This window comes from Sphaerodactylus townsendi, linkage group LG03 (genome assembly GCF_021028975.2).
Source record: "Sphaerodactylus townsendi isolate TG3544 linkage group LG03, MPM_Stown_v2.3, whole genome shotgun sequence".
In the NCBI taxonomy this organism is placed as follows: domain Eukaryota; kingdom Metazoa; phylum Chordata; class Lepidosauria; order Squamata; family Sphaerodactylidae; genus Sphaerodactylus; species Sphaerodactylus townsendi.
Window position 1 is genome coordinate 98,492,178 of NC_059427.1, and position 27,861 is coordinate 98,520,038.

At 43.3% G+C, this 27,861-nt stretch overlaps 1 protein-coding gene across 13 annotated transcripts in view; it reads left to right on the plus strand.

The window, feature by feature from the left end:
* ABLIM3 (actin binding LIM protein family member 3) overlaps positions 1-27,861 on the plus strand; it is a 181,503-nt gene that overhangs the window by 121,649 nt on the left and 31,993 nt on the right. For all 13 annotated transcript variants that reach the window (XM_048488644.1, XM_048488638.1, XM_048488641.1 and 10 more), the window contains exons 5-7: positions 3,943-4,069; positions 8,060-8,153; positions 21,283-21,370. In XM_048488644.1, coding sequence (XP_048344601.1) covers positions 3,943-4,069; positions 8,060-8,153; positions 21,283-21,370 — 309 coding nt within the window. The remainder of the gene's footprint in view (positions 1-3,942; positions 4,070-8,059; positions 8,154-21,282; positions 21,371-27,861) is intronic.

Sequence of the window (27,861 nt, forward strand, 5' to 3'; positions counted from 1 at the left end):
CTCTGGAAGAAAAGGCTGCCGCTATCAATCTTTGCCACATTTTACAACTGTTAAAAGAACAGGGACCCTGTTTTGCTTGGAATGCGACAACCTATTGCTATGGCAACTGACAGGGAGGGAACCGAATTGTGCATTTGATGATATGCATTCTCTTGCCTTTGCATCCACTCTCTACACCTCATAGTCATTGCTGCTCCATGAAGTGACTATACCTTGGCATGGCATCATTTAGCCTTCTTATTATGAAGTCGTTTACAATATAATATACCAGAACATGATGAAATCTGGGCCTCCTTGTCGTCTTGAAATGTTTGTAACACTGAGCTTTATGTAATTCGAGTGCCTATACATTACTTCTGTTAGTGCCTTTCCTATGAATGAAGATTCCAAGGACTGATTTTCATCACTGCAAGAGAAGTAACATTCATTTTCCAAAGGGTAATACTAGTTTGACCTAAACAGAAACCCCAAATAATTACAAATCAAGATACATGAAGGACTGCCTGTCCTAGCATTTCATAGCACCTGAAGAAGTGAGCTCAGACTCTCAACAGCCTGTGTTGTGATTAATGTTTTAAGTATTTTAAGGTTCCCCTGGACTTCATATTATTTTACTCCAACATAAATTTATGTGTAATCTGAGATTATCTGGATATGGCCTGATGCAGATACTGCCACCCCAAAATGTGCTAGATAGATAGACTAGAGCAGGGGTAGGGAACCTGCGGCTCTCCAGATGTTCAGGAACTACAATTCCCATCAGCCTCTGTCAGTATGGCCAATTGGCCATGCTGGTAGGGGCTGATGGGAATTGTAGTTCCTGAACATCTGGAGAGCCGCATGTTCCCTACCCCTGGACTAGAGGTTTGCCAGATGACCACACCTGTCCAGGTCTTCTTGATAGCAGTGTGGACTATGGGATTCTCTTTCTTTCAAGTTGCATCTGACCTAATTGTTTGTGTCTTTTAGATGGATGGTGAAAGCAATTATTTTCTTGGGGGCTTCTTACTTATGGTAATTAGTGTGGGATGTACTGTTTGTTAATGTTTGGCAGGGGCACGCAGGCCATTATATCCAGTGGTTACCACGACACACATACATAGGGTCATACGTAGGCTGGACCAGCAAGAAGGGCCTGTGCAGTGGAAACTGGCCTTATCTCTGTGTAGCACATGAAAAGAGTCACCCAGCCAGCTCAACAGAGAACTTTCCCCTCCTTCCCCCTGGACCCCTATGCAGGTGCTTTTTCTGGATTTGTTTTCCCCACTGAGTCCACCCCAATGTTAGCTTAAGTTACCAGATTTTAATTATATTGTTCATCTTGGCTGATGCTGAAAGGTCCTTGTGAGGGTTCCAGAAGGGCTTCTGGTGGTCAGTTTTAGACATTTTTTTTATTATTTGTGGGTTCAGTTTAGTTTTTAAGTGTTTTAATTATGTTTACTAACTGGATCTATGTTGTAATGTAAACCATTACCATGCAATCCTAAGCAGAGGTCTGCCCTTCTGAGCCCATTGACTTCAGCAGACCTGTCTTAGGAGAATGTATCTCTGCTTAGTATTAGGGAGCAACTGATTCTGAAAAGTGGGGTTGTGTTGTTGTGATAAATAAATGGAACTGGCCTCTGAGAATCAGATGTGTCGGATAACAAAGCCCTCTTCTGAGAGCCCTGGAAAAGATGGAACAGAGCGAGGCAGCAGCATTGTCTGCCGGATCAGCATAATGATTCTCATCTCCATCTCTCAGCCCTGCATTATTTCCAGGAACCTGCTTAGAGACCCCTGAGACCAGGATATTAAAAGGCCAGTATACATGGTTTTTGCCCTCTCTTCTCCTCCTTTGCACTGAATTACTTTCAGGTGACCCGAAGACCACATCCTCCCCTGAAATTCACTCCTAGATGTATTCCTTTCCTAGGCTGCATGGCTCAGGTTACTCAAGGGCATCATGGATTATTCATAACTAGCTGCAAGTAGTATTTAAGATGTACACTAGCTAGGACAGCATCTTTCTTCCTCTTTTCCTGCACTTGTAGCAACTTCATTTAAAGTGCTTCTAACATGGTATCTTTCAGTGATTTCAGAAAGGGTCTTCTGTCAGATGGCTTAGGCTGTCAAGTGAGAGAGTCCTACAGTACATACAGTAAAGGGTACAGATTCCCTGGCAATAACTTGTACTGAGCAGCAGTTGCGTAGGAGGTTAAGAGCTTGTGTATCTAATCTGGAGGAACTGGGTTTGATTCCCAGCTCTTCTGTCTGAGCTGTGGAGGCTTATCTGGGGAATTCAGAGTAGCCTGTACACTCCCACACATGCCAGCTGGGTGACCTTGGGCTAGTCACAGCTTCTCGGAGATCTCTCAGCCCCACCTACCTCACAGGGTGTTTGTTGTGAGGGGGGAAGGGCAAGGAGATTATAAGCCCCTTTGAGTCTCCTTAAAGGAGAGAAAGGGGGGATATAAATCCAAACTCTTCTTCTTCTTCTGTAGGGGTGAGTGTCAAACCAGGGATAATAATCACAAATGAATTAAGACATAGATTTAAAGAAAGCAAACAGAAGTGGCTCACAGATCAGCTTTGTGTGCTCAAAATATCTCACCAGCACTATTGCTTCAAGCATGTCAGGGTAAAGTCCAGGACCAATACTGGCCATTTCATGCCACTGTCAGTGGCATGCAATGTTTTGTCTCATTGCATTTGCCAGGGAGTAATAGAATAACCTTCTGGAAAAAAAAAACCCAGTGGATTTTTTTTAAAGAAGCAGCAAATTTAATTCTCGGCTAATGTGTCAGTGAGACTCCTCAAAAACTGGGAGGATTCTAAGTGCTGAAGGGAGAGAGAGAGAGAGGCAAGATCCATTTAGAGCAAAATCAAGGTCATATGCTTCCTGCCACTGGTCTCAACAGGCAGCAAAGGAAATGGGAAAGGAAGGGAGGCCAGTAAATATCTCCGCAGGCCGGACATGGCCAAGATAGACAGAGGTTAGGGAACAGCTCTTCCTACAACTAGCTTGTGGCCAAAAACATCCTTCCATTTCTATCATATCCAGTGGACTCAGTCAGAACACAGATGGAAGCTGCTACCAGTAAACCACTATAGTCCTGACCCTTGCTCAAAATAGGTCAGTGCAGTGTGGAAATTAGTGACTTCTGGCACCCTCAAAACCTGGTGTTGTATGGCAGCTCTGTCCATTCGTCTCACATAGGTTTCTTAGTTTTTCTTTGTGTCTGTGCCAGGTTCTCCCAGAGTTTCATTTAGGGTTGTTGTTGTTTTTTTAAACTGACTATAATCAGTGCCATTCGATACTGGCTCTAATGACTGGATCAAGAGACAATGTGTAATTCTCTGGAGATGGAAATTAGCAGCAAACTGGATCTCTAGAGGTGTTTTTGCTAAGAAATATGTCATTAGGAAACAACTTTTAAAATATTCTATCTTACTGGACAAAAACTAGACAAATACTTGCAAATAAATGCTTACATATGCTTACAGACCTTGGGTACAATTCAGACTATGACACATAGTAGATTGGATCCCATGACCAAATATTGGAAAGCAGTAATAGTTTGAGATCTTTCCTGTGTTTTCATCTTCCCAGCAGTCCTTTCTGATCTTGGGCAGTTTCATTTCTAGATTCGTGAGACTCATATGGACTAATAGTCATGTGAGTAGAGATGCTGCAGTTCTCTTCCCCCTCCTGTAGCCGCCCAGCCCATGTGGCTGTTAGTACACTTTTTTGGAATAAATTATTTTAGGGGTTGGAAAGGACTGCTTCGGGAGAGGTGTGTGGGGAAGATGCATCATCCCTGCATCCCTGCTTTGTGGGATCTAACTCAGCATCTAGAAGGTTGGGGTTGTCCCTCACTATCTGATTGAAGAACTAACATGTTGAAGATATTTTTCCATTTCTTGTTGTTTTCTTGATTCTCTTTATTTATTTATTTTTAGAATGTGCAGGTTGCAAGGAGGAAATCAAACAAGGCCAGTCACTCCTTGCCCTAGAGAAACAGTGGCATGTCAGCTGCTTCAAGTGCCAAACCTGTGGAATCATCCTGACTGGAGAATACATTAGCAAGTATGTATTTTTTTCCTGGCCTGCATATGTCATGCATGTGGTGACAGCTTCAAGCGTGGGGGGGTCTAACCAGAAAAACACTGGAAGATCCATGAAAGGATATCAGTGAAAGTGCTGATTTGGATCAGATGGGTGCACGGGGTTTAAGTAAAACAGTGAGGAAAAAGTTTCTTCCCAATGAGAAGAACATATAGATTGCCTTAGCGGGGGTGTATTTGAGATCAAGAAAACAGCATCCTGGGTGAGAATTAAAAAGTACCTTTCCGTAATCCATGGTCCCAATCTGCATTGGACCTTCCCTTCACAGCTGTTATTTAGCAACAAAACATATGCTGGAGGTGGATTCACAGATCTTTCAGTATCTCATCATGCTTGACCATAAGTGTTTCAGCTCTGCCTTTGAATGCCATACTTCACTACCTGGCATGCAACGTAGTGCAGCTTTCATGTTACAAACAGGCAGGGAAGAGAAACATGATTAACTCTTGCCCTTTCCATATAACATGCCAAGTGAGGAGTTGCCCACTTCTTACTGCTGTGAAATCTGTGAGCTCCACATATATAAGTAATTTATGCATTTCATATGCAAAAAAACCTGTATGCCAATAAGATATGTGATGGCCCTAGGGTTTCCATGGTGATAGGACAGAGAACAAATCTATCATTGGTTGTTAACCTTGACAGAAAAATGGAATGTCTCGTTTCAGAAGCTGGATGCCAGTTGGGGCGGGTGCAAATAGCAGGAGAAAGCTGCTTCCCCCCCACAGTGAGCTTTCTGGAGATGTCTGGCTTGATGCTGTTAGAAAGAGGGTCCTGAATTAGATGGACCTATGATCTGATTCAGAAAGGCTTTTCTTAGATGGGCCTCTCTCCCATATGTTTCACGGGAAGCACAGATAATTTGTATATTGTACATGTATGTGTGAAACTTCTGTAAGATACTCTAAATCAAGACCATAATATATGAGGTTTGCCTATGGAGACTTGAATCTTCAGAAATATTTGAATTCTTCCATTTTTTTTTTCATTTTAAAAGGGTAATTCTCCAGTTTTGGATCTTATGAACAAGTCCCATGAGATGGTCTTTGGTACGGGGTATGCTTATTCTTCTGATCAAGCATCCATTTGGGCAAGGGCCCATTGGAAATCATTGTTCTTGGTCAAATAGAAGATTTGGAGATCTATAGCAAAAACATAGTCCATAGTCCTGTTTAAAGTCCTGCCCTGGCCCTGTTTAAAATGGAGGGATAAGGGAAATAAGTCAGCAATGCTCCTCCAAATGAATCTGTGAGAAGTCCTTGGTTTCTACTGGGATGATCAACAGGAACTCAGACATCTGGTGGTGGTTGTGGGTTTTACAGGCTGTGTGGCTATGGTCTGGTAGTTCTTGTTCCTAATGTTTCACCTGCATCTGTGGCTGGCATCTCTGGACACTGCGTAACAGACTTCCCTCTGTGATACACCTCTGAAGATGCTAGCCACAGATGCTGGCGAAATGTTAGGAACAAGATCTACCAGACCATGGCCACACAGCCCGGAAAACCCACAACAACCAGTTGAATCCGGACATGAAAGCCTTCATCAGACATCTGGCATTTAACGAATAATCCAATCTGTTTTAGACTTTATGATTAGACTTTTGCTTGTTCTATGTATGATCCCTCCTGCCCTGTGTACCTATAGGCCACCCTCCATTACAAAATATCTGACTATGGCCATGCTGTAGATATGGAGTTCTGTGGACAGTCAGATAATGTTGGTGCCAGACAAGCTGCTGGGGAGGGAACAAACAGGTCAGCTTTCACCCAGGCTGTGTGCATTTATCAGCGTACAAAGCAGGAAAAAATGTTGCATGTATTTCTAATACTCTTGCATCTTTATTACAGTCAAAGACCAGCAAATTACAGTCAGGGACCGACAAATTCTATAATGTATTTCTAATAGGAAAATAGAAACGAGTTTACTACCATGATGTTACCAAGTCACAGTGCCTGGTGAAATTTGAAGCTATATAATGAGCTTCAGTAATTTTCTCTTCTCTAAATAACACAAAAATATTGGGGTTAAAACTACCTTAAACTCACTTCAGATAATTGTTTGTAAAAGTGCCATCAGCACTAAAACTTACAGAACCACTTCCACTAAAATCTGATTTAAAAGCCACATTACACTTTTATTGTGCAATTAATGATTTAATTGGTCAATCACACCGATTAATCAATGAAAAGTTTTAACCCTGGAGCAATTCATGACTTCTAGGGCAAAGGGCCTCCACTCTGGGTCAATTTACTGAGAGATAAATATTTGTACTGGGGAAAGCAGGCAAGAAAGTTACACGTGAACAACTATCTGAGTGCCTTGCTCGTTTCCTCATGAGGATGGGAATCTATCCTTTTATGATGTAATTTTTTTAGTTGTCAGTTCTTGAATAGGAATGTGGGGTACAAATTTCCTAAATGGAATAAACCAAAATAAATATATGTGTTTAGAAATAGGCAACAATCATTCACAAGTACAATGTGAATGGTAAACTGTGTGCTTCCCCCCCCTTAAATACTATGTCAGAAAATGTAATGTGTAAAGCCATTTTTCTCAGACTTGCTACTTCTGAAAGATCAGTGGATATTTAATGCATTACTGCTTTATTTCTGTTCTTTACCCCCTCAAACCTCTTGTGTTTTTTTCTTCTTTAAAATCACATTCATTCGAGCCTGAGTCATCACACCTGTTCTGTTAGGTTGAGCAGAGTCACTGCTCTCCTACCTATTTGACGGCCACAGCATTAGCCCTAATTTTTTATTAGCGTGTATTTACCCCTTTTATTTACTTGTTTGCTTCCTAACAGCCCTTTTAACATGCCTTTGTCTTTTAAAAAGGATTTAAGATGGGTGACAGTGCTGTTCAAAACACAGCAATGAAATCAATCCACAAAACAACAAAACCATTACAATCAATCCTAACCCTAGACCCATCACAAATCTTCAAAACCACAACCTATCTTCTGGAACAGCCCTTTTTTGTTTTGCATACTTTCTGGAATGATAGCAGTATGGGGGACACACTCAAGAAAACCATTCCACAGAATGAGAAGAGGGGTGTGACTGAGAAAGCTCAGGGCAAGCGTGCTGTTGCTATTTCTGCATCAGCCTAATCCAACTGACAATAGGCAAAAAGGGAAGAGTTCCCTGACATATGCCCTGGCTCATGAAAAACAGCCCATGTCAAGTAGCTGTACTGTAGTCTGAATGGACACTAGCAAGCTGTGAACAGTATCACAATCGTAGGAAGTAATTCCATTGTATCCTACAGTTCCACTCAGTCTCTCATGCAGTTTTATCCCACCCCCACTCCCCATTCTCCTCCCACCAGTGATGACCAGCATGATTGACACAGCTGTACAATTGAAACAAGAGAGAGGCCTTGACAGTAGGGGACTTCAGCCTAAACCCTTGAATACCTTTCAAGAGCACAGAGAAGGATGCTGGACTAATTTGACTGGTAGCTATCTTTCCTGCCACATAGCATATTCATGCTCTTGAACCTGTCCTCCTGCCAGGATTCTCCAGAGAGACATGAGGTGAAATCTGAAACACAACTTTCTCCCTTCTCTGAAATACCAGTGTTGTGGTGGAAGGACATGCTACAGCAAGCATGACCTGAGGGGAAAGGAAGAAGGGAAAGGCTGGGGTCGAGAAAAGCCTGAATAACAGGGTTAAAACAGCCCTCATGAAGATCTTTGCATTTAACAGAGTCAGTTCTTTGCTTCTTGCCTGAACACCGGAATAGGCAGGAAGCAGGAAATTCCCTTTCACTTTAGCAGGGCTTTCAACAGTGTTCAAGTTCAGTCACACTTGCTGCATTTTAGTCTTTGGCCTTTTCAATTTGCCTACAGTGCAAAACAGTGTGGACTTCTGTGTTTAGAACAGGAGACATTTTTCAGTACCCTGTTCCTTTTGTTGTTGTTTTTCATGAATGGAATCTTTCCTGCAGGGATGGCATTCCATACTGTGAATCTGACTACCACACCCAGTTTGGCATTAAATGTGAAACCTGCAACAGGTATATCAGCGGCAGGGTCCTGGAGGTAAGTCCTTTCTGTGACACTGAATTGCTGTCTTAATACCAGAGAAGCATCCATCTACTCCTTTGTTATCAAAACAGAGCTACAACTAACACTTCCCATTACAAACCAAGGCCGTGTGGATAATTTAACAAGGGAGGGCTCCGTAGAAGATCCTCTGCTTTGCACGCAGAATGTTCCAAGTTCAATCCCTGGCATCTCCAGCTTTAAAAAATGGTTGCAGGCAGTAGGTGATGGGAATGATCTCTGCCCAAGACCCTGAAGAGCCACTGCCAGTCTGAGTATACTGACTTGGATGGACTGATGATGGTCAGATGTGTGAGATCAGAAGGATTAAAAAAAACCCAAACCTGTTCCTGGTATTTTTTAGGCTATGCTATACCCTGAAGGTAGGTCCTTCTTCCTCACCCTTTGCTTATATAAATAAAATGAAGGCGATTATATTAATTGTAGTACATGTGGCTGGAAATGGGTTCATTTAGAATCTGAGTTGGCAGGAAGAGACTAAGCAGCTGCACTTTACAAATGTTTAGGAAAGCGTAGAGATGCTAAATATAGCTGGCTATATATAGCTGGAGTGGAAAGGACTAAGACTTGGTGTGGCTGTGTTGGCATTACAGAGCGTGGAATGTGTCCTCCGATTTATCATCTGGTGGTGGCAATGGAACCCTTAACCGAAGCTTTGTTTGATCTTTACAAGTCTGTTTCCAGCTCTAATGATTCCATTGTTGAATCCCAACCCTTCCCTTTTAGGTGTCAACCAAAGACTGATACAAATATTTCCAATTTCTGGAAAGGACGGTTGTTACAATCAAACTAGTTATGCAAATAAAGCAATATAAGGCCAATCTCCTTCCATTGCATAGCACAAGCTGGATTGCAGCACAATATTGATAAGCCTCTGGAAAAGCCCACACTCTATGAATGTGTGGCAGACATACTGTGTCTTCCACCTGCCACGAAAGGCCCACTTCATGCGGATTCTTTCTCTGCCCTTCTTAATCACCTACCAACCACCAAAGAAAAGGTCTTTTTACAACTTGCTTCTCATTTTCCAGGCAGTTCAGCAACACCACTCAACTGAGTAAGCTTCTGCAAATAATCATCCATTACTCTACTTGCCCTTCAGGTGATACTGGAACATTTTTCAGATGTTTCCCTCAATATATCCACCTGAGAGAATGCTCTGTACCCAGGACCCCACCCTGCCTCTGTTGGTTGCTGTGGCAACAAATCCAGCACAGCCGCTAGCCATTTAGCAGTATGCTAGCAGGTTAAAGGGGCCAGAGGGATTAAAGGATACACCTCCAAAAGGCAAATGGAGGGCCCAGTGCAAGCATTCCAGCTGCCACCACATGAGGTGAAAGTCAAGACACCCACCAAGGCTTCTTCCTCAGAAAGACAAAGGAGAAACTTTAAGAATAGTCACAGCAAGTCAGGTGGATCAGAACGTTTTCTTTTAATAGTAAAACACCATGAAAGATCTATCTACTTTGTTGCCCCTGCATATCTTGTTCCCTTTTTTAAACAATTCAACAAATATCAAGGGAGCTCAGTTTCCATTACCAGTGAGTGAAGTCGCCAATTTGACAGAGAACAGGGCTTAATTTGTGCGGAGGCTCAGTCATCAGAATCTGTTTTTAATCCCACATATGAATCTTTCAATATGTGAAGACAGTCATCTCTGAACCCATGAAGAGTCTGTTTCTTCAACCACTAAGCAGGTTCAGTCCATTCCTACTAACTGGCCACTCTTTAAGCTTAAAGGGGAAGGTTTTCAGGGCAGATGGTGTGCATTGCAGGGAGGCTTCAGCCTCAGTGACTCTCTTTTAAGAACCCGAATGCTTGCTGGGAGGAATGAAACATGCCAGTCCTGCCATTGATTATCCTTTCTTGTAGACAATCTGTGATCATGCCACTCTTGCATAGTTAGGTGCTTGTCAGTTTCACATCAGTTTTCCTCCGTAGATCTGGTCTTGCCATCTGCTTGTGGGTTTTAATGAAGGCCTGTCTCTAGAGTAAAATTGACATGAACCTGTCATGCATCCAACCATCTGATTATTCAGAAACTACTCTGAAAGGATCTTTGGACCCACAGCATACAAAACAGCCACTAACGGCCAGGAGTGCATGCATTGCTTGCTGGCTGTAACTTAAACCACCACCACCCTCCATTTTCCATTTGTCTGCTCCAAGACTTCTGTAACAGCAGTGAGAATGTGTTGTGTCCATGCTGCCTGGCACATGGAGGGCAGCACTGTGTGCTGAAGAGTGATCTGATTCTAAGCAGTCAGCCATTTGAGATGGATTAGGGATACAACCTCCTGAATATTATGGAGATTCAATTGCAGTGATTATCTAGCCAGGAACTTCAGCATATACTATAATGCACAGAAACTGGAGACAATTCTCATGGGGATGCTAGAATGCACGTTCTTGGGTTTGTACTGAGCTATGCTCATTATCTAAAGGCTGCTTCACTAGCAGCAGGAAAGGAAAATTCCTGCTTCTCTTTGGGGTGCCTCAACAGTAAATACTGTGGAAGATTCAGTGTGAATGAAGAAGAATTCACCATCCCTGTAACATGTGAAGCTACCCTTATTAGGCACCCCTTTTACTCCTTATTTCCATGAATTGCATTTCACTAGTTATCCATAATGCTATGTGTTCCGACAACCTGATCAAGAAAAGCTTCATTAATAGTCGTTATAGGATTGGCTAGAAATAGGTCAGCAGGGCTTTAGGAACACACTGTTTCCAATCTCAAGCATGACTCAGGGAAGAAAGCTATGCCTGATGTGTCATCTAGTGAAGACAGTTGGGCTATAGGGTGATTCAAAGATCCTGTGAATGTAGTACACCCCATTTTCTGAGACATTCAGAGCACATTGTCTTTGCAGTAGCTCTCTTGGCCGTATCTTGGCATGCAAACCCAACCAAAGCTTTCCTTGCTGATTCTGATGGTGACTTACAGACAATAAGCCAGATAACCACAGTGTTAACAGATCAGATAGAAGTTGAGTTGTCTAGGAGAGAAAAACCCAGGATCCTGCTTCCCTCAAAATGATAGGCTCCCATCCTCCTTCTTGACAATGTCTGGCATAAGACTGCCTTTAACTATCTGCATCCATAATCAGTCTTCATATGCTTAAGCCTCTGGGTGTCCCAGATGACTTTAAGATGTGCAGCCAGCCATGGATGATTAATGAGTCTTAAAGGAACAACACTTCCCCTCTCCTGAATCATAATAAGCAGTCTCTTCATGGTAGGTAGGATCAGACTTCCACAATGACTGTAATTTTAATCAATATAAAATAAACAAGGCTGTTGTGGTCTGCTCTGTTGGGTAATTGCTTCTCTTTTATGTAAACCTCCATTAGAGAGGAGACTTACTATACTGGTGGCCAAACCAAAACCAGAGCTGCGTCTTACAAGATGCTGTGCCAGCCAGGTAGCACACATAAGTGCCAGCTCTGAGCCCAGTGGACTCCAAAGCCAAATGCTAGTTAAGGGTATACAAGATAATCAAATTCTGTGAAGATGATGCTGAGCATATATACCGTACTTTAAAAATGCAGTTCTTGCTTGGATAATTTGCTTATTTTTATCATATTTGGCCAATGCTGACATGTAGAAGGAAAAGCATTTTTGTAAAAACTGTAGAAAAGCCCCCCTGTAAGTTTTTCAGTGTCCAATGGTCAACTTTTGTTTCCAAGGGGAAAAGTTAATAGTACTCAGTAGCAAATAAGTCTTTTTGTTTAAAATAGAGAAATTAATGGAGAATAAAAATGTCTATGGCTGTTATCCATAAAACTACATATGACCTTTACATTCAGGGGCAGTGGACCTTTTGAGTACCAATAGGTGAGCACAATCTATGCGATGGACTGGATACTCTTTTTTGTTTTTCAGTGAGCCATGATTGACCATTGGAAACATAATGGTGAGCTAGGTAGGATGCTTGGTTTGATCTAGGCTATTTGTTCTTGTTCTCTAGATCAACAACAACAACAACAGAACCTTTATTAGGCATGAATACCAGAAAATCACAGCAGGGAAACACAAACAAACCAAGACAAAATTGGTTAGACACCTCTTACCATCAGGACCTGCAATAGAAACTGGGCTGTTTTCCCTAGCACCATAGGATCATTACTATTCAGTACTTTTACAATATTTGCTTTGGAGAACAGTTATATACTGTCCCTAGTAATAAAGCGTCCCCAAAAACTGGTTGTTGTGGGTTTTCTGGGCTGTGTGTCCGTAGAACTACCAGACCACAGCCGTAGAACTACCAGACCACAGCCTGGAAAACCTACAACCACCAGTTGAATACAGCCGTGAAAGCCTTCGACAATACATCCCTTAAAAACTTGTATTTTGGGCAGCTCAGCAATATATGTTCAACTGTTTCGATAAGAGTTGGACAATATGGACACACTCTGTCCGATATAGGAGAATTGGCAAACCGACCCTGAGGAAGAGCTGGAGAAAACACGTTACAGCTGACCCTGGTGAGGGCCCAGCAATGCTTAGGATCGGGCAGCTGCAGTAGATACATCACCATCTTGCCAACCACCGGAATGATGCCAAAGTATAAAGGGGAGCATGTTTTTCTTTCTTGGCTTAGTAAGAGTTGTTGCTCTTGATCAAAGAGTCTTGTTTTAATTTCCCTTAATATTTCTTGAGGCTCAAGCATAAGAAGGGCCTGGTTTGATCTAGGCTATTTATTCTTGTTCTCTAGATCTTTGATGACTCCTTCCACCTTCTCCAAATACAAATGCAAATATGTCATTTGAATGAGTTGGTTCTATGGGTGGCTCCCAGAAGGCCCTATTAACTGCAGATACTCTTCTAGAGCATATTATAGATGCCCCTTTAAAAAGCCAGCCACTTTATTAATAATTCAGACAATACTATTTTATAGATATTCTGGCAGAGAAGTGACTCATATTTATCCCATACCTCCCGAGCATAATGGGAAAACCATTGTATACTGTGCATTCTGCTAGATAAGTATTTGAAATTACAAAGGCTCAGTATGTCTCTTAATGTTCTGGATTGGGAAGATGAAGCGAAGAATTGTAGCTTCAAATCACTCCGCTGCTGGTCATCTGTCTGCTTACCTATCTTACATTTGTACATTATTCTCAAAGGAGCGCCTGGATGTGTCCTGGGCCCAGTGCTATTCAGTATTTTCATAAATGACTTGGATGATGGAATAGAGAGGGCATTCTAATCAAATCTGCAGATGACACCATATTAGGAGAGGTAACTAATACCCCAGAGTTCAGGGTCGGAATTCAAAGTGACTTTGTCAGATTAGAGAGCTGGGCCAAAACTAACAAAATGAATTTCAACAGGGAGAAATGTAAGGTACTACACTAAGGCACAGATATAAGATGGGTGATACCTGGTCTGACCACTATACATTTAATACAAGTCTGGGAGTAGTACATTCCATTACTTTCCATTCCAAGGGCATCCACATTACCCTGTCTCTTTGGCGCTTATTATGTAGCACAGATGTAACAGACTGGATAGTAGTGCTAGCAGATCCTACTACACTCAAAGAAGGGTTGGAATCAGCACAGAGGGGAACAGTTTGACCCCAGAGGGACACTGAGAACCTACGCCTTTACCCTTTGAGCTGCCTCTTCTGTCCAGAGGCTTATAGTATTGGGACATAAGTCCCAATAAGTTCATTGGGCTTCAGAAGCTGGCATACTTGACACAATCGCATTAGACATCATCAATCTGTCATTTGATTTTTATACCCATATCACTTTAGTGGCAGCCAAACCTGGCAGTGGCTCAGCTAGCATGTTCCCATAAATCTCTTTAGCATTCCAGAAAATACATGAATGAGTGTCTTGCTGGAGGCATCAGAGTATTTTTGAATATGTATATATTCAATGCTGCTTTCAGTTGCAAGTGTCTCAATGATTCATTCACTTCATTTGCATGATTATCATTGATTTTCAAATTTCCATTCTCAAACTATTAATGTGTGAGAGAGAAACATCAGATAATGCAGCAGTGAGGGGAAAACATTGAAGTGTTGTGCATGGTTGCTTTTTGAATCACTCAGGGTTTTTAAAAGAAAGATATTGAATGAGACGTGTGTTTGGACAAATTGACTCTTGAAAGAATCTGGCATAAAAATAACTCAGCCTTTCTAGATAATGAAGTTGCAAGAAACCCCTGGTTTTGAATCTTGGCAGCAGGACGAGGACATGATTTGGTTAGCTGGCCAAAGAAGGAAAATGTTCTTCTTTTTATTGTAGCACACTCACAAAACAGTGGCTAAAGACAGATGGAAACAGACCAAGCATCTCTTCATTTGAAGGACATTTTCAGGGCCTAACTAACTGTTACGGGGGATGCCGCCAAACTGTGTCTGCTTCACTCTTTTCCCCATAGTATGTAGTGCAGATAGTGTTGCCAGATCTTGGTGCAAAAATATCTGGAGTTTTTGGGAGTGGAGCAGAGAGGATTGGGGGAGGGGAGGGGCCTCAGCAGGATACAATACCATAGAAGCCAAATGGCTATTATTGCATTGACTCAAAGTTATAGCAAATGCCTTGTAGTCCATATTCCAAAGCAGCCATTATCTCCAGGAGAACTGATCTCTGTTGTCCAGGAGATCAGCTGTAATAGTGGGATATACCAAGGTCCTGGAGGTTCACCATGATAAAAGAAGGGGTGCACCAGTAATAACAAGAAACAAATATCTGCGCCAAACAAGCTTGAAGTACCTGAGTATTGTATATTATAAATCAATTAAAAAAATTTAAACTTCCAACAACAGTTTCACAGTTTTTCTACACATACTAGAGCAGGGGTCGGCAACCTTTAGCACCCAAAGAGCCATTTGGCCCCGCCTCCCCAAGCCCCATCCCCGGGCCTCCCCAAGGCCTTCCTTCAGCCAAGCAGGCGGGATAGACAGCGGCGGCAACACCAACGATGGCAAGTTGCACTTGGGACGACGTGAGCGCTCCTCCTTCCCCGCCCCCTCCTTCCTTCCTCCATTGAGCATCCTTTGCTCTCTTTCCCAGGCGCCAGATGAGGGGAGGAGGGGAAAGGATGCCAGAGGGAGGGAGGAAGGGGTGGGGAAGGAGGTGTGCTCGCCGCATCCCAAGTGTAACTTGCCATTGTTGCCGTTGCCGCTGTGGAGCCGCAGTACGAGGACAAAAGAGCCACATGCGGCTCCAGAGTCGCGGGTTGCTGACCCCTGTACTAGAGGTTGTCAACTCTAAGTACAAGAGACATGCAGTGATGTCTAGGACTACATTATTTCCATGCCTGCATTCCAGTTCCTTGGCTCTTCTTTGCAAAGGAGGAGCCATTCTAAATGTGATGACATCAATTCATGCATTTCACATACTAGGCCCCACCAGAAGTTGTGGGGGAAGATTTGGATTGGCTGTAGCCACATAACCCATGTAACATGTAAGTCCCTTTAATACATGTTCGTTAATCCACTTTGGCTTCTGAATGCAAACAGATTTTTTAAGGTTTCATAAACTTCAAGAATAAAATGCTGCTCTTCTGCAGTTAATACAACTGTTTCGATCTCATTTTGTTGTTGCTGTTGTACTCTGTCCTTAACGTAAGTGAAACTCTTTAAAAAGTCAGTTTGTCTTCAGAAGCTAAAACCATTTAAAATGCCCATATGAAAAGGACTCTAATTTTTCATAAAATATATGCATTCAAGTTGGGTTATGTTCTGTCCCCCAAGCAAAACTATTTCTGGTGCCCTGTGCCCGGCCAGAACAGAGTGGGAGAGTCACGAGCAAGGTTTAACAGGTCAAATAAAAAGTTTAATATTTAGAAGAATGGAGACCCTAACTCCTCCTAGGGTCTGCTTAAAATAAAGTACTTGCTTGACTGGAGAGTAGAAGCTGTAGATTTTTGTTTTTTCCTTGACTGCTTCTAGGAAAGTCCACTTCTTTAAGTTCTTTGAGTCTTTATTTGGCTACTAGTCTCTGTAAACCTCAACTTTGTGCTCTCAGTACACCTTTGACGTGACAAAATACTTCTGCCTCCTAACTCCTTGGGCACCTGTACTGAACTGAACAGAGTTAAACAGGGGCATTGCTGGGAGATAACAGAAAGACTGCCTCTTGGGAAACTTCTTAAAGGGACAGGGGCTAACTAAAATTCCCTCCCTTTGGGGACGATACAGAGGACTAAACCCATGCTATCTATGGGAAACTGATACAAAATAATGACAATAATAAAGGCTTCTGTGGGGGCATGACAGTTAAATGAAAAAATGTTTTGTTCTTGCTCATGTATCAATACAGGATTTTATCCCAGAATTGATTTCCTTGATCCTACATTGTCATATTTTTTCCAACATGATCCTGATTCTCGTGACATCTAGATTTCTGGTTAAGGTCTGCAATTATTGAGTTCCTTTTAGAGGTATCACTTCTCCCAACAAACGTAGGGCTGATCAAAATCCGAAATCATGGAAATAATGCCTCTTAGCCACTCCCCATGCTGGGAACCAGCTTAGCAAATGATTGCTCCTCTTCATCACCCCCACCATGCAGACTTCAGCTCTTCTGTAGTGATTAATGCTCTCAATCAATGGAATGGCAACATGTAGCACAGAGAAAGCCATTGTTTCCATATTTTTTGCATTGTTTCCATATTTTGTGGGAAGCTGATTTTAAAAGTCTGAGCTTAAAAAGCCCTCACATGGATAGCCCAGGATATCCTAATCTTGTTACATCTCTGAAACTAAACAAGGTCAGCCCTGGCTGTTACTTGAATGGGAGACCACCAAGGAAGTACAGGGTGCAACACAGAGGCAAGCAGTGGTCAACCATCTCCAAACATCTGTTGCCTTGAAAACCCTACAGACTCACCATAAGTTGGCTGTAACTTGACAGCTAAGAAAGGGCTCAAAAACCTTCCATCTTCAAATGTTCAAGATGGGTAATAATGAGTTGTGTCAGTTGCTACCTTTTCCAATCTCCTAACCCAGGAAAGGAAGCTCCTATTTGCATCTGTTTGATGCTTAAATTTTTATCCTTATGAGTGAATTGAGCAGACTGTAATTCCTCAGTTGTTACTGAGAAATGTGCTGTGTAGACTGTGCTAGCTGTTCTCAAGATGTATATTGCAGGACATACAGCTTGAGCAGATGCAGTCTGAGATACCTATCATGCAGCTACAATCAGGCTTTAATCATGGCTAAGGATTTGGACCAAGACCCCAATAACTCACTTTAATGACTATAAGGCATCAAACTTTTAGAGCAGCCACATAATGGCAGAAATGACAAGATTTGTGTGGTGGACCACTGATCACCTAACTGGCTTCTTTGCCTTATGAGACCCAGTTCTTGGGAAAACTTTGATGAGCAGGAATCGTGGCTTTAACTTCTCTTTCTTCTCTAATTAAAGACTACACTGTCCATTCTTTTCCCCACACCCTTTAATAATCCCTCATCCTGTCTTTTTATTATTGCTGTAAAATGTCCCTTCAGGGGAATGCTTCATACAGCACCAAGCTGATTACAGTGGAAGTGCCAAGGAAAACCAGTGGCTGCATCTAAGCTCTGGAACCCTGAAAGTGAGTCTATAATTGAAATCCTCACAGACACTTTTGAGTGGAAACAAGCTACCAATTAAACCTATTATCCTTATCAAAGGGCAAGGAGAACAGCCCTGCTACATTGCAAGTGGGTGAAATAGTAGGTTGCTATTTCTAATCTGGGAGTATCGTTTACTAAAGACACCAGAAAAAGTTGCCTTCTGGTGGGAGCTTTTAGTAAGAAATCAAGCAAATTGTCTGGGGATGAACGGTGTGTCAGGAATAGCCATAACCCTGTACTCTGGGTGTTATCTCCCCTGTTCCCAGACTGAAGTGGATGCTTTTGACAAGAGGGTATTGCTCTTTGTCTTGCTACTACCGCCAAAATAGCCAGAATCACCACGGGTATGAGCAAGATGTTTCTGTCAAGCCCTGTCCTGTCAAGATTCTAACTGCCATAAAACCAACTGTCCAGGGAAGACCTATGATAGGAGCTGCCCTCGTCCTGTATTTTAGTTGTACAAGTGGTTTTAAAAGTCTAATAATGGAAAGATGGCATATGCATCTTTGAACTCCATAAACTGAAAAACAGGGCTGAGGACTTCATCAAGAATGCCTTCAGTTCATGCTCATCTAGAGGGAAGCTGGAAAAGATCTCATTATGTGAGAGAGTGACCATTTCATGAAATGTTGTAGAAAAAGAATGTCACATTTCTCCAATGGTAGTTCACAGGTACAATAACATCCTGGGCTTGGCTGTGCTGTGATTTGTTGCCCTGTCCAATCCTTGTCAGTATTGGCATAAGGGTTAAGTTAGTTCAAACCATGTTTCCTTTGATCCATGTGGCAACTGTGAGCAGTGTCAGAGAGATATTTGTCATATTCAGATGGATCCCACAAATTCTTACATACTGCAGTTCTTGTAGGAGTTTGTTGATTTCAGAGAGTACTGCAACAATTTCTACTTGGACGGCAAACTTTTTGTTTCAACTATTAGGTGCCATATTGCCAGGTATAAGTAATAGCACAGTGCAAAGCAATGTTAACCCTTTGCTCTGCTAGCCAGTTTCTAAACCTGGAGACATCCTGGGGACATTTTCAAAAAGTTTGACTAAACAGAGAGTAAATAGGACAGAACTGTCCCACCATTTGATTTGGGAAATTGTTTATCTTTACAAGGATCTGTTAGGGCTCCTTCACAGTTGATATTCAGCTCATTGTGGAGAAGTAGATGTGCCATCAGTTTCATGTTGACTTATCAGAAACTAGAAGTGGTTTGAAATGCAGCAGCAGACCAGTTAGTATGCCCTCAGAACATGTAACATCAGTGTGGGAAGCACTTCACTAGTTTTCTGTGGTTTCTTAAATATTAAATTAAAAAGATTTTGTCAAGAGGGTATCTATTCTGAAGGAATTTTCCAGCCTGAACTAGTTTCTGCCTCTCACAGGTACAGAGTGTGCTGCCCCTTATCAGTCTTCCAAAGACATGTTCCCAGGCAGACTTAATTGGAATATGCATTTCAGCTGAGAATTTCATTTGAAGGGAGGCAGTTTGCTTATTCCCTGGAAGGTTCCATGAAGGCTGCCCAGTGGTGTACCTAACCAAAATGGCACCCGGGGCAAGAGAGGCCAGGCATGCCCCAGCATGGAGGGAGTGTCAGAAAAAACCCCAAGGCCACCGGGGAGCCTCAGAGCCCTCCAGGGGTGGGAGGAGCCCAGCAGGAGCACCTGGAGGTTGACGGCGGTGGCAGCACCTTCGCCCAGGGCTGGGAATGCACTTGGCGCCCCCGCTGGGCTCCCCATGCACCTTTACCTGGCCCAGCGCAGCGGCACTGGTCAGTCACACTTCCCAACCACTGGACCTTCACTCACTGGTGCATGGCTGAGCAGCGCCGCCATGCTGGGCCAGGTAAGAGCACATGGGGAGCCCAGCAGGGGTGGCAAGCATGTTCCTGGCACAGGGGGCCAAGGCGTCGCCACCAGCCTCCAGGCCCCCTCAGGGCTGTGGTCAGTTGGGGCCATTGGGGGCGCAGCGCAGCGGAGTGGGGTGTGGGGGTGATTTTGCATCCCCCCACTTGACACCACATGCCCCATGGATCATATGCCCCTGGCCACCCTGTGATTGCTTGAGGGCGGGTCAGCAGGTTACAGCCAGCTTTATCCATAAGAGTAGCTAGTGAAAATAGTATTTTCCCCACTTCCTCCTCTTTATTGCCAGAAAGACACTTGTATTAGACTCTGAAAACTTTATACTCCAAGGATCAACCATACTGTATTAGGACTTCAAGAAGTAGTTAGCAAGTTAGCATTGTTATTTTTCTATGCACCCTGTCATCACTGAGCTGTGTGCCTTCTTTTAATTTCTTTTTCTAATTTTCTCCAATAAATCCCTTTTGCTTTTTATGGTGTGAGTTTACTGGTGCCATATGTTACTGTGCAGTGACTAAACTGTTACTAAAGACCTTTAAATCCCTAAACTGCCTGCATATTTTCAAAGCCTCCTCCCATATGAGCCTGCCTGTAGTTTAAATTTCCTCGAGCGGCTTTGCTTTGTATCCATTCTTTGATGGGTGTCAGGTTGGAGGCTACTGAGCTCAGGGCCTTTTTGGCCATGATTTTCATTTCCATTTGGAACTCTATTCCTTAATAGGCTCATTAATGATGGCTTAAAACACTTTCTTAAAACACTGAAAACACCAGATTTTTGAATGAAGGCAGGAAAAATTACCTCTTTTAGGCTGTTGAATTTATTTGAATGGTTTTTAGGAATTAGCTAACTGTACATAAATTGGTTGTTGTGGGTTTTCCGGGCTGTGTGGCCATGATTTGGTAGATCTTGTTCCTAATGTTTCGACTGCATCTGTGGCTGTCATCTTCACCCCTGAAATCCACAAACACCAAGAAAACTTCAACAAGAAGGAAGAGACTCTGAGGATTAATAAAACTTGGCTACCAGTACTTAAAAACATCAGAATCAAAGGTCAAGGGCATGCTAGGTCCATGGACAATGGACACCACCCAGACGCAGGGTTTGCATTCACTAAGACTGTTGCTGCTGCAGGGAATGCAAATGTGAATCACTTCCTGGACTGAAAACCCCCACCCGCAATGCAATGCAGTCAACCACACCTCTGCATAGCAAGTTCTACCCAAACACTTACTGATTGGTTCCCCACCCTGGGACATGGACAATATATACCCCACTGAACATTCCCTTCTCACTGGACGCAGTGTATAACAGACTTCTCTCTGTGATACAGCTCTGAAGAAGGCAGCCACAGATGCAGGCAAAACATTAGAAACAAGATCTACCAGACTGGAAAACCCACAACAACCAGTTGAATCCAGCCATGAAAGCCTTCAACAATACATTGTACATAAATTGTTTTTAAGTAGTAACATTATTGTATTTGGTACTGTAATAATGGCTTTGTTCTTATTAATATCCACACCTGCTGGAGATTTGGATGAAAGGCAGGGTATCAATATTATATAAGCACATTCTTAAGAGATACCTGATAAATGTGAATGAATGTGTTCTACTTGCTCATCAGTCCTCTTTTCTGTCCTGGGTTGCTTTTAGGCTGGAGGAAAGCATTATCACCCTACTTGTGCCCGGTGTGTGCGTTGCCACCAGATGTTCACAGAAGGTGAAGAAATGTATCTTACAGGTATGAAACCAGTTCAAGGACCATAAAGTCACACTATGGAATGGGCTGCCTGATCTCATCCATACCTCACAGGTGCCTAGGTACACATCCGAAATTGTTTTAAAGCTGTTGAGAATGTAGCTTGAGAGAGCCTCTTTCTGAAAGTGAGCAAGACCCCATTATCTATGGGCTCCATCCTTTCCTGAAGGGCTTTTGCTGGATCTTCATGACTCTTTGCAAGGATCACCGATTAAAGTTAATCAGTCCCATTTAACAGAGGAATGAGTCAAAAATTTCAGACAATACTTATTCAAGATTTTGGGTGGTAACAACTTCAGCTATAGCCCTAAATATCCTTCCATGAGGGATGGGTATCTCTGGAAGTTCAATTTTTTTTCTGTAGGTTTATTTTTCAGCTGGGGATGGGGTACTGATGGTTTCTTAGACAACCATAGTGGTTTGTCGCCCTGAGCCACTAATTACCCTGTATCTGTCTGCATTAATTGCAGGGCTGGTTTCTTACCACCCTCGCACTACAGCAACTTAGGGATGGGTTAATTCTTGTGCGGGGAGACAGTGACATTTAGCTGATTGTGGAGGAGTGGATGTGTCATTAGTGTCACATTGGCCTATTAGCCAGCTTGGTACCAGCAGAAACCCTTCCACTGAAATGTGGGTATGGGGAAAGGGCAACTCCCCCAAAGTACTACTCCTGGCCATCATGCCTGTTACTATGGTATCAGTGGTCTTGAAATACGTGGCACCTAAAACCTGGGTAGGGAGAAGAAAGATAATGGTGCTTTGGCTGTGTTAGCTAGTGAGTCTGTCTGTGGCTCAGAGAGGTCTAACCTCTTTTTTAAACTGAGATCCTTTTTTAACTTTGCTCTTGGATTCACTGGTTGATCATTTTTGTCCTTCTATCAGGTGCCCTGTAATAATGGTAATGTCTATTTCTTATAGAAGATACCTGTTCAGAACAACCTTAAAACACCAGACTGGAGAATATTTCCTTGCTGAGGAAATAGATGCATGTGTTATGTTTTTTGCATCATACACTTCTTGAAATACATGTGTGCACATGTGGATTTTTAAAAAGTCAGTTCAGAAGCAGTCTGTGATTAAACTTATTTAATCCAGCCAGATCTTTTTTCTGAAATGCTTAACATTTTCTGTGAGAAAAGTTAGCGGTAAGCTGCCCATGAAAACACACCTGCACATCCAGTAAACATTGGATGCACTCACATCCAGTAAACATTGGATGCACTCACCCTCCACAGTCTTTGCTGTTCCAGTCCCACAGAGTTAATCCAAGTTGTCAGTAGTGAAGGCTACAATGATGGCCAACTCAGTCCGGTGATGGATTCTGCCAGCCGTGCCCCTGATGCAGAGTAGTAGCTAAGAAGTGTCTTGTAGAAAGTTGTCCTTACTACTGTGGGAAGCACTTGCAGTCCTTTGCCTTCTTTTGAAATGAAGAGGCATCAGAGTAAACTACAGATCAAGGAAGTCAAGAAAATGCTAATCTCCTAGAGTCCTAGCAACAGCTGACATAATGCAAGCTGACTGTTCTGCTAAAGTTAATTATGCCTGTTATATTTTGCTGCTTGCAAAGACAACTCATTCTGTTTCAGTTCAGCGCTGAAATGGTCAGATCTCTCATTAATGGATCTTAGCCACAAACAGCAGCCACATTGTGTTTTGGGGAGGGGTACTGATAGCAATGAGAGCTGTGGTTTTTGGGGAAGGAAGGGTAACTCTTTGCCCCTGTATCTTTCCTTGCTGAACAGTCCTGTCCCATTTTGAGCCCTGGTGGGAAAAAGAGACTGGCATAATATAAGTACCTGTCTTTACTCCTTTTTTCCCCCTTCAAGTTGCAGCTGACTTATGGCAACCCTGTGGGGTTTTCAAGGCAAGAGACACTCAGAGGCAGTTTGCCATTGCCTGCCTCTGTGTAGCGACCCTGCTATTCCTTGGTGGTCTCCCTCCAAATACTGGCTAGGACTGACGCTGGTTAACTTCTGAGTGCTGACTGTCCAAGTCAGGTGTTTTTAATCTTTAGCATGGTTTAAAACAACTCAGGAGGGTGCACTTTCAATCAGGAAAACAGCATAGCCTAGGGAGAAGTGAACCTCCGCTTGCCCAGTGCTACAGCCCCAAATCATATTGATCCTTCCCACAGCTGCTTTTTGTATCTGAGTTACATCAAAAGATCCCATCACTGTTCCTGAGGCATTTAGGATCCTTTTTATTTATTTATTTTTCAGTTTTATAGACCGCCCCATCCCCTGAGGGCTCTGGGCGGTGTACAACATAATAGCCATCATATACAAATAAAACAGATAAAACCTTTAAAAGCAGCAGTAAAATGAGAGACTAAATATAATAGTTAAAATTAATTTGTAAAATGGCATCCGACAATTTCGTTTCCAAATCCTCTTTCAAGGAGGGAAGGACAGCAAATCCCAGAGTAACAAAGGCACAGATGTAAAGGCCGTGGGAGGGGGCACTGTCAACGGCTGGTACCTCCAAAGGCCCGGCGGAACAGCTCCGTCTTACAGGCCCTGCGGAATTCCATAAGGTCCCGCAGGGCCCAGACAGCTGGTGGAAGAGTGTTCCACCAGGCTGGGGCCAGGGCTGTAAAGGCCCTGGCCCGCGTGGAGGCCAGCCGTATCATCGAGGGGCCAGGGACCACCAGTAAGTTGGCCTCTGCTGAGCGAAGAGGCCGTATTGGGACATGTGGGGTGATGCGGTCCCGGAGATACGAAGGTCCCAAGCCGCGTAAGGCCTTAAAGGTCAACACCAACACCTTGAAAATGATTCGGAACTCTACTGGGAGCCAATGCAGCTGGCGCAGCACAGGCTGGATATGATCCCAGGTGGCACTGCCTGTGAGCAGGCGCGCAGCTGCATTTTGGACCAGTTTTAGCTTCCGAATCAAACGCAAGGGAAGGCCCGTGTAGAGCGAGTTACAATAGTCTAATCTGGAGATGACCGTTGCATGGATCACTGTGGCCAGGTCGGTCTGGGAGAGAAAGGGGGCCAGCCGCCGGGCCTGACGAAGGTGGAAAAAAGCAACCCGGGTTATATGGGCCACCTGAGTCTCCATTGATAGAGACGAATCCAGGTGGACCCCCAGGTTGCGTACAGAGGGGGTCGGTGCCAATGTGACCCCCTCCCACACTGGCGGCTGAAACATCTTCCTCTCCCCCTCGCGGCCCAGCCAGAGGATCTCCATCTTCGATGGATTCAGTTTTAACCTGCTCTGTCGCAACCAACCAGCGACCGCCTCCAAACAATGCTGTAGAGCTGCCGGGGGGGTGGCTGCTCCCCCCTCCATCAACAGAATGAGCTGAGTGTCATCCGCATATTGGTGACAAGACAGCCCAAAACTCCGTACCAGCTGAGCAAGGGGTCGCATGTAGATATTAAATAACAGCGGGGATAATAATGCCCCCTGGGGTACACCGCAATGAAGCGGGCACTTCCGGGAGGCCTCATCCCCGCACCTCACTTGCTGATTCCGACCCCGGAGAAACGAGGCAATCCATTGAAGGACAGTGCCCCGCACTCCAGAGGCAGCCAGGCGGTGGGTCAAAAGGTCATGGTCGACCACATCAAACGCTGTGGTAAGATCTAACAATACCAGCAGTGCCGATCCGCCCTGGTCAAGCTGCATACGGAGCGTATCTGTGACGGCGACGAGAACAGTCTCCGTCCCATGCCCAGCACGGAAGCCGGACTGGAAGGGGTCGAATGCCGATGCGTCATCCAGGAAACCTTGAAGCTGCTCCAACACCACTCTCTCAATTACCTTTCCCAGAAACGAAAGATTCGAGACGGGGCGGTAATTGGCCAGATCCCCAGGATCTAAAGATGGTCTTTTTAAGAGTGGGTGGACCACTGCCTCCTTCAGCCCATCCGGGAAAACTCCTTGCTCAAGGGAGTTATTGATGATACTCAACAGATGGGGTGCTTTAGGCATTTTTAATTTTATTTATTTATTGGGAGTTATACCCCACCTTATACGGAGGTCCTCAAGGCAGCTTACAAAATCTGACAATTTAAATGACATGCTTGTACAGCCATGGACAGAAATATATCTAATTTGCGCTAAGTAGGATACTGTGTGTCAGGGGATGGGGCAGGGGGAGCTTCTGATTTTACTCCAACCTTTTTCAGCAGGCAGATGTAGCTAGCTTCAGACCAGGGGGCTATTGCAGTGATGCTGGGGAGTGAATCCAGCCACAAATTTGAAACATGTGGAGTCATATTACAGTGTCGGAGTTGCATCTCTTCCTAGCACCCTTCTTATCAGCAGATAGTATGTGCTGTGACCACACCATTAAGGTGGAAGGATCTTAAGAAAATCAATAAATCCAGTCAGATGAATGACATGCTGGGTCATCAATAGATGTAAACCTTGTCTGCTCCCCTCCTTCCACCAGACAATGGAACTATAAGGTGGGAGGCAAGGAATGGGAAAGGTGTGCCCGACAGTTAGTTTAGTAATGATAATCCTCACTCAAAAGAACCACTTTGGCTGCTTTATTCAGAGATATATTATCAGAGGGGAGACAGAAATCAAATTGATGCAGGGACAAAATTTATTGTATGATGAATCTCCAGCTTATTTTGTGAGATCTTCATCCGGGGATTGTTGTAAAGGTGACATGAGCAGCAGTTAGAGAAGAATGATTAGACAGCAAATGTACTTGGCAATAAATTAGCAGATACTGAGTCAGATAACACAAACAACAAATCCCAGTGTAGTTATAAATGCATGAAACTAATTCAAAACGCATAAATCTTTTTTTAAAGAAATCCAGTCCCCATCTGCTAAAGAATTCCTACATTAGCCTAACAAAGCTAATGTAATTAGTAAGGATGACTCTCAAAACATTTATGATACTGGAGATTTGGCATCAGATTTTCTGAGTTTTTTTAAAAAAAATAAAATTACAGTTACATACAGCTCTGATTCAGAGCAAAGCCATGTGAAAGAAGGGAATGCAAGATTTAATGCTTTCATCTCTACATGGTTTGACAAATTAAAACCAGAAAAGAACCTTGTGCTGTTAGAATCCTCAGAGAGAGAGAGAGAGAGAGAGAGAGAGCGCAAAATACAGATACCTGGCTTTTTCCATGGAAAGGCTAATAAAATCTGGGGGAGGGGGAGTCCATTAACAAAACTATGCAGGGAGTTAATCTCCCCTGCATGGCCACAATCTGAATCAAGTCCTGTGATTTCCATCAGATCTACTTTTTCCTCACGACCAAATCCAGCTCAATAACTCAACCAAAACTCAGAAAATGGTTCTGTAATATGATTTATTTAAAATGAATGATAAATAAAAATATTGATAAAGTACCCACCAGAAAAGAAAGAAATTGCATGTAGAACCACAACTTTGACACCCTGTTCCAAAAGAAGCTACTAGCCTATTAATTCCTGCTGGGATCATAGACTTACATCATCACTAAAAGAGACAGGCCATATAAATAACCCTGCTTTTCAAATGCTAAACCTGTATCAAAAAAAGCACCTCTGTTAATTCTGCTAGTGGTTACAGATGCAAAGTCTCCTTTCACCTTGGAGATACTAACAGCCCAATCCAGATGGGGGGGTGTAGTATGGCCATAAGAAAAGGCATAGGCTCACATCAATGCATTTGTCCTTCCAGCCAGCGTAAGTAGTTGTTACAACACCCAGAAGGGCAAGTAAAGAGAGCTGCACCGTGCCCGACTCACCTCTGACCATTACTTCCAGAGTTGTGTTGGCCTAACTTGTAGGCCAGCACAACTAGGAGTGTTCTAGGGGTGTTCCTGGGGCCGGGTGATCACCCCTATGGAGGGCTTTCAGGCAGCCAGGGAGTCTTTTTGTTTCTTCTTCCTCTCCATGCCACCTGAAACCCTCTGGAGGCAGCAGCGCAGGAGTGGCGCCATCCCTCACTGCCTCCAGAATCTGGATTTCACTGTGAAGTGCATCATCTCAAAAGCCATTTGGCTTTTTGCTCAAGTAAAACACTATCTTTCTAAATACTGACTTTTTCACTGCCCCCCTAAGAACAATTCTTAACATCATGAGAAGATTCCAGCCAGTGTTTTACTAAAAGACCCTTCCATTTCTAGGCAGTATATTACTGACACGTTTGCAAATATGTAAGGTGTCTACCAGCTTTACCTATATAATTATCATACCTAATGGCATCTGTAACATAGGCTGTGTTAGAACAGACAAAGTTTCTAAGTCTATCTATAGAAAGAAAGAAATATCTGGCTTTGTTGTGCCAATGCTTACTAATGCTGCAACACAAACAAACAAACAAATAAAAACTGAGGTCTAAATGATTCAGGTCAAAGCTGCTTAATTTGCATTGTGTTGTCTAGATCTGCTGATGCCTTTTGCATCAGCTTCTCACTGTGTCTTGTCACTGATAATGATGCTATTTCACACTGCCAACCATTTTATGAGGTCAAGAGAAGGGACTAGGTTAAGAGCATCATGCAATCACCAA